Source organism: Vicia villosa, linkage group LG5 (genome assembly GCF_029867415.1).
Source record: "Vicia villosa cultivar HV-30 ecotype Madison, WI linkage group LG5, Vvil1.0, whole genome shotgun sequence".
NCBI lineage: Eukaryota > Viridiplantae > Streptophyta > Magnoliopsida > Fabales > Fabaceae > Vicia > Vicia villosa.
Genome location: NC_081184.1, coordinates 319478 through 327818, shown reverse-complemented (window position 1 = coordinate 327818; position 8341 = coordinate 319478). Strand labels below are relative to the sequence as shown.

General features: G+C 32.1%; 1 protein-coding gene across 1 annotated transcript; it reads left to right on the top strand.

Moving 5' to 3' along the window:
- Positions 1-865: 865 nt before the first annotated feature.
- Positions 866-6606, top strand: LOC131601059 (beta-amyrin synthase). The gene is made up of 16 exons (XM_058872781.1): positions 866-1134; positions 2228-2413; positions 2501-2590; positions 2718-2915; positions 3003-3087; positions 3190-3356; positions 3452-3643; positions 3759-3872; positions 3984-4103; positions 4399-4521; positions 4622-4720; positions 4915-4971; positions 5058-5426; positions 5529-5609; positions 5742-5825; positions 6177-6606. Exons 1-16 carry the CDS (start codon positions 934-936, stop codon positions 6297-6299), a joined length of 2289 nt encoding a protein of 762 aa, XP_058728764.1. The 5' UTR covers positions 866-933; the 3' UTR covers positions 6300-6606.
- Positions 6607-8341: the final 1735 nt, after the last annotated feature.

Genomic DNA, 8341 nt, shown 5'->3' with positions numbered 1-8341 from the left:
TCACAAACCAATCAGAACATGAATGCCACAACAATATTGTTGGTGGGGATTGAGCCCATGACTCGTTTTACTTTTCTCATTGGTTGATAGTTCAACTAAGGAGAAAAGTGACGCATTTTCCATGACACTCTTCTTTACCTCGATCGATCACCTAACTGAAATCAAACCCTTCTTTTAACTGGGATAAAATTATTTATTCGTAGTAGTGATTTGTGTCTTGAAAATACCTTAAATACATTTTTGAGAAAAATGAAGTTTGGGTACAGATGGATATAAACAAAGTCGTCTCAAGTTTTTTGAGACTCTGTGTAGGATAGTCATAGTTCAACCATGAAAAAAATTATTATAGGTCTCATTTAACCATATTTTAATAGTGACAAAGATTTATGAGGCACTGTTTAAATACAAGTTAACCGCAAAAAATTTGAAACCCTTACAGTAGTTCGCCTTACACTTCCTCAAAAACTTGTGTGTTTTCTAGTATGTCGGTCATGGTAATCTTACAATAATAATAATTAACCAGAAAATACAAATAAATATTTGATAATAATTTAAAAATACATAATAATTAAATAGAAAAACACATAAATATTTGATTATAATTTTAAAAAAATACATAAATACAAAGGAAATATGGAGGCAAGAAACACTCAATCACAATGTATACCATAAAAAAATACTTGAAAAAAAAAAAAAACAAAAAATAACATGGTGGAAGGTGTGGCTTCCTAGGGAAAATATAAATAAAAAAGATGATAAAGAAACAAAAAGATTAGTCCAAAACGTAAGAAAATTGTGGTCCCATAATGAATAAAAAAATAATAATACAAGGAAAGCATAATGCTATAAGTAGCGGCAATAGGCATCACCACTCCCTCATAAACATCGACTCACTTCATCTCTTTCTTCATCTACCATCACCTCTTCACAAACATGTGGAAGCTCAAAATAGCAGAAGGTGCCAACGATCCATATCTATTCAGCACAAACAACTTTGTAGGAAGACAAACATGGGAGTATGATCCTGAAGCTGGTACTGAAGAAGAGAGAGCTCAAGTTGAAGAAGCTCGTCGCAATTTCTACGAAAATCGGTTCGAGGTTAAACCATGTGGTGATCTTCTATGGCGTTTTCAGGTATCACATTACTTTCATTCATAAATCATAACCGTCTTACATCATTTTTTGAGATAAAGTTTACTTAAACTAGTATGACGTATCTTTCAAGTTATTGTAGCATTTTTATTTTATTTTATTTTATTTTGCGGAAATAGCATATACGTGAACATCAATTCGGATAACTTTACTTCAAATTAAAATATTAGTTAATATGTCATCTCATTTATACATCTCCGGCAAATAATGATCTTATAATACTAATAATATTTAATTTTGAGTACGTCATTTTTGACAAACTTGTATATAAAATTAACAAACTTTTTAGAAATTATGAGTTTTAGTACTTCTGTCATTATTTTATCACCTAACTCTATGAATTTAGAACTGCGACTATGGTGGAGTTTCTTAATAATATAAACCAACCAACACTATTTTCTTTTGATCTTGTTTTCATGATTCCCCTACATATTTTATGGTGAGAGTCATTAAATAATTGAATGTTATAACAAGAAAATGAAGTGTATTATTTATTCCATTTTTAAAAGAGTCAAAATTATTTTTGAAAATATAGAATTGATTTTGACACATTTGTTCGTTATTAAGTAGGATAGATTCTAATTTGAAGTTAAAAATTTAAGTTTTTTTTAAATTTATTTTTATATTAAATTGGTTGTTCAACTTACTTTTATATATATATATATATATATATATATATATATATATATATATATATAATTTTACATCCAACTTTTTTTTAGTCTTAATTAATTTTATAGAATCAATTAATTCAAAATCATTTTTTTGATGAAAGAGATATAAGTAATATAAATTAGATGATACAATTTTTGATGTTATCAAATCATGGTTAAGCATTAAAATTATATTATCTAATTATTTTGGGAACATTTTTATTTATTTATTTTTAGTAAATATTATAAATTTTTAATAGATTTTATAATTAATATTATAAAATTAATATTATATAATTAAAATTTTGAATGATACAACTGGGAAAAAAATTAATATTGTTTTAAAAAATAAAAGAAAACAATCATTTTAAATTAGATAAATAATAATATGCATTTTTTATTTTTACTGCTTGACATTGTAGGTTCTTAGAGAAAATAAATTCAAGCAAACAATAGGTGGCGTTAAGATAGAAGATGGAGAAGAAATAACATTTGAAAAAGCTACAACAACATTGAGAAGAGGCACACACCACTTAGCAGCATTGCAAACTAGTGATGGTCATTGGCCAGCTCAAATTGCAGGTCCTCTATTTTTCATGCCTCCCTTGGTGAGTAATTACTTAATACTCAATAGTATTTTAAATTGTTGAATGAAGCAATAGTTAAATAATATTAATTAACTGTTTTACTTGAAGGTTTTCTGTGTTTACATTACTGGACATCTTGATTCGGTATTCCCACAAGAACATCGCAAAGAGATTCTTCGTTATATATATTGTCATCAGGTATACTTGATCATTCAATTTTAACGCACTTTTATTTATCTATTCGAACCATAGAACTTGAGGGCTCCCTCTTCATTCTCTTGATTATGAACGATTTGTATTGACCTTATTGTGGTTTTATTCGAAGAATGAAGATGGAGGGTGGGGGCTTCACATAGAGGGTCATAGCACCATGTTTTGTACTGCACTCAACTATATATGTATGCGGATTCTTGGAGAAGGGCCAGATGGTGGTCAAGACAATGCTTGTGTTAGAGCAAGAAATTGGATTCGTCAACACGGTAGTGTCACACATATACCTTCATGGGGAAAAACTTGGCTTTCGGTATTATTCTTTTCTATGCAATATAAAAACTTAGAACTAGCATATAACTTTGTATGTTTTTGATAAAAATATATCTTTTACCTATAGATACTTGGTGTATTTGATTGGTTGGGAAGTAACCCAATGCCCCCTGAATTTTGGATCCTTCCTTCGTTTCTTCCTATGCATCCAGGTTGAAGTTATTTATCTTGTTGTACAATTATTTTGTAAGAGTATATATAATTATCCAATTGTGAGTTTATTATATCTCATTTTTCCCTTAATGTAATTGTAGCTAAAATGTGGTGTTATTGTCGAATGGTATACATGCCTATGTCTTATTTATATGGAAAAAGATTTGTGGGTCCAATCACACCGCTCATCTTACAGCTGCGAGAAGAACTCCATACTCAACCTTATGAAAAAATTAATTGGACAAAAGCACGCCATCTATGTGCAAAGGTGAGAACCTTTTTCTTTAACTAATGACAATGTGTGAATTAACATTTCCTCTTTAACTTGGTTGGAGGGATTATGATCTATTTTATGTGTCACAGGAAGATATTTATTATCCTCATCCTTTGATACAAGATCTAATATGGGATAGCTTGTACATTTTCACCGAGCCACTTTTGACTCGTTGGCCTTTCAACAAATTGATCAGGAAAAGGGCCCTTGAAGTAACAATGAAGCATATCCACTACGAGGATGAGAATAGTCGATACCTTACCATTGGGTGCGTGGAAAAAGTAAGTAACATAGAAATTAAGGGTATTGATTGATTATCTATATACATAAAGTGAAGATAAACCATCTCTTAGGTTTCATTCAAAAATACACTATTAACATGTATATATTTATCAGGTTTTATGTATGCTTGCTTGTTGGGTGGAAGATCCAAATGGAGATGCTTTCAAGAAGCATCTAGCAAGGATCCCAGATTACTTGTGGATTTCAGAAGATGGAATGACCATGCAGGTTATTATATTAACTCATCATACTTTAGTACACACTAATCATTATCATATTATTAGTATGTTAGCTAATGAGATATATTTATTGAATAAATGTTTTGTTAATTCAATGCAGAGTTTTGGTAGCCAAGAATGGGATGCTGGTTTTGCCGTTCAAGCTTTACTTGCCACTAACCTAGTTGAGGAAATCGGACCTACACTTGCAAAAGGACATGATTTCATCAAAAAGTCTCAGGTATGCTTAATTTTGATGACGAGCATGTGAAATAAATGATCACAATTATCTAAGATTGTGAACTCTCAAATGTATCAAATTTTCTTCTTTATATTTACACAATTCTTTTAATTTTTATGAATTGATGAATTGAAATAATTATTTTAGGATTGAGGAAGTAATAACAAGTACATACAATTATATTTATATAATTAAGACATACTTATTTTTCATTACTGAGTAGTGGTTATAATACTTTACACAACATTCATGTTATCTTTATTTTACATAAAAAACTTATAGTCTTACGTCATAGGTTACGGAGAATCCTTCGGGAGATTTTAAGAGTATGCATCGTCATATTTCTAAAGGCTCGTGGACTTTCTCTGATCAAGATCACGGATGGCAAGTTTCTGATTGTACCGCAGAAGGTTTAAAGGTATCTAGAAATATAGGCTATGGACAAATTAATTTGTTAATAAGCTTTCTCAATCACAACAAATGTATGTTAACATAGGTAATATTATGTGGTATTTCAGTGTTGTCTACTTTTATCATTGTTGCCTCCAGAAATTGTGGGGGAAAAGATGGAACCTGAAAGGTTATTTGATTCTGCCAATCTCATAATGTCCCTTCAGGCAAGTAATGTTAAATGTATTTCCATATACTTTTAGTTAATTGGTTAGTTAACCCCTAATCATTTTAATTGTTATTTTACCTTTGATCAATGAAAATTTAAGGGTTGTGGAAATAAATTTGATCATCGATGTTTGGTTTATTTGTGTTATCTAATTTACTTTGGACACGACTTTCTCTTTTGAAATTATTGTAGAGTAAAAAAGGAGGTTTGGCAGCTTGGGAGCCAGCAGGCGCTCAAGAATGGTTAGAAGTAAGTATTTCATTAATATGTAATCATTCATTGAGAAAACATATTTATTGGTTAATAAACTAATTAGCTTTATTATTTATTTTTAGCTACTCAATCCTACAGAATTTTTTGCGGACATTGTAGTTGAACATGAATATGTTGAGTGCACAGGATCTGCAATTCAAGCTTTAGTTTTGTTCAAGAAGTTATATCCTGGTCATAGGAAGAAAGAGATAGAAAATTTCATTTTCAATGCAGTTCGATTCCTTGAAGATACACAAACAGACGATGGTTCATGGTATGGAAACTGGGGAGTTTGCTTTACTTATGGGTCTTGGTTCGCTCTTGGTGGTTTAGCCGCTGCTGGAAAGACTTATACCAATTGTGCTGCCGTTCGCAAAGGTGTTAAATTTCTTCTCACAACACAGAGGGAGGACGGCGGGTGGGGGGAAAGCTATCTTTCAAGCCCAAAAAAGGTTCATAATTGAATAATTATTGGCAATTAGTTACCAATCATTTCTTAAAATTAACATGAATCATCAATAATCCTAACAACTTACTAAATAATAATGATGCAGATATATGTACCTCTTGAAGGAAATCGATCAAATGTCGTACATACTGCATGGGCTCTTATGGGTTTAATTCATGCCGGCCAGGTTTAGTTTTAACATTTTAATATGCTATTATATATAGATCCATTTCATCACAAATAAAAATTTAAAATATTTATTTATTACCTTAAGTTCATAACTAAGAATTAATTTTAAAGTACGTCTTTTTCTTTACAGGCAGAGAGAGACCCCACTCCTCTTCATCGTGCAGCAAAATTACTCATTAATTCTCAGTTAGATGAAGGCGATTGGCCCCAACAGGTTCATTTCAATCTTTTTATATTATATATTTTGTTTCTTATTTATGCTTATTTTGCAATAGAAAAATTTGTTACACCTATTTAGTATATAATTGTCAATCGTGTTTTTTAGTACCTAATTATATATTAAATAGGTGTAACAAATAAGAATCTTTTATATAAGCATAAATAAGAAACAAAATAAGCATAAAGGATGAATTATAGCCAATGATCCTTTAAGATATTTTATATATAAATATAAGGATATAAGAAATATAGAATTGCATGCCCGCATTTTCTATCTCATATAATATGATTCTTTTTTTTTAAAATTATTTGATACAATAATTAATTTCCTTTTATCTTATTGTAGGAAATCACAGGAGTATTCATGAAAAATTGTATGTTGCATTATCCAATGTATAGAGATATTTATCCATTATGGGCTCTAGCTGAGTATCGTAGACGAGTTCCATTGCCTTCTATTGTTGTTTAACTTAAGAAAAAGCTAAGAGGACAAAAAAGGAGAAAGTGATATCATCAAAGAAAGAATCATTCAAATAAAACCAATCAAGTTATTAGGCAATCAAGCCTATTTCATTCTTATATTGATTAATTTTTCTTTCATGTTAGCTTGTTTGTGTATAAATAGATGTGTTGTTCCATATTTTGCTTTCTAAAATGGATGTCTAGCTCCAAAAATAGGCTCTATTTGTTGTAAGGATATATAGCAACAATGAAGTTGATAGGTAGAATATTTACATATTTATTTTTAATAATATACTAATATTTGCTCCTATGAATTCCCATGTTTTCATATTTTTAATGATGTTTAAAGGGATCAAATTGATATTATTTATAATGTTGAAGTTGTTTTATAACTTGTTTAATTATTTTTCAAAAAATTGGGCACTTGCTTGTCTACTAGTTTTTTATAAGCAATTGAAAATGAATTTAAGAGAAGTACAAGAGGGTATTTAACCCAAAGAGGAGTGCTAGCAACACTCTCTTTTGAACACTTTCTCAAGCACTCACTTACTTTTTGAACCCAAAATATCACGGCAAGTCAAACCAACTAAACACTAATTAAAATGGGAAGCCTATTTTGTAATAGCCTCCTGAAACACCCCATACATAACTGACTAGTATATTATGCATGAAACGTTAAAATTGATATTGAGTACATACAAAAGCTATAGTTATAGAAAGATCCATATAAAATACAACATGAAATTCTACTAAGAAGTATAATACATGAGTCTTCAATGGATCTTGCACAGCGGAAAGTCAAAACCAACGAGATCTTCGAGCCAACACCACTTTCAAGTCTTCAGTCCAAACCTGCTATCTGCCAAAATCTACTAAACTGCACCTGGAAAAAATATAAGTTGATTGGGGTGAGATTACTAAATCTCAGTGAGTTCTCATATCTTAAGGGTTCGCTCAGTTCTACCTGGTGCATGCAATCAAATAGATTCACCGAGAATCCGGGTTTTCCTCACGGCTAGGTACAAGTACAAACAAGGATACACCACCATTGGAAGTCCCATAACTATCCAATGAGGCAACAACAACAAGCACAAGCCAAATACAAACAGATATGCAGACCCGTACCCTTATACGAGGAATCCAGGAGTAAGTTTACTTGCCTGCTACATAGACTACGCATCCACACCCTCGGTGAGTTACACCCATGTCTAATTGTCAAGAGACTTGTACATGCACATCGCTAGTGAAGCAGATAAGTCCTACATGGTTTATCCGTGACGAGTTACAGCGGTGACTTGCCTACATGGCATCACGGCCCCGTCAATCACTATACGCCAATGTGGTCGCCACAATGTACAAAAACGCCATCAAGACTACATGAGCCCACCGGGTGAAAGCCTAGTGATTATCTATGTGACATCACTAGAGGTGAGTTAACCGAGAAGTGCATCCTATGTGGTACCACTACCTCACCATACCAAGCACGCCGATGCTATTAACCGCTGGTGGAACGCCTTTGAAGACCCACACAAGCACATCGCAATGGTAGCTCAGGTGCGTAAGACATACCCAGATCACAAAGCAAGGTATCCAAGATCACAAAGCATGGCACGCACTAAAGATCACAAAGCATTAGTCGTGGTCTTAAGCGATTTACCATCTATTAGCCAGGCCTACTCCGATTCAAGCATATATCAATCACATCATCCAGCCACACAGGCAAACAACATCCGAATGTTCATCCGAAACAGACGGGAAACAATGCATAATTATACATAACAATACATGTGACTCATAACCCATCAACATGCATACCAATGTCTTAAGCATAGAATAATCATGCATTCAATCATCATAGAACATATATTTAAACAAACAATTCCATGATATTTCTTATTCAGAACAAGAGGCTTTCGGTTCCCCAATTCGGAACGAAACTGCACTCATTAGGGAAAAACATAAATTCTGCATCAGACTAGTTCGCTACAGCGAACTGGTAGCGAAGCCCCGATTCGCTACAGCGAGCAGTAGCGAGCTCTAGCGAATAAA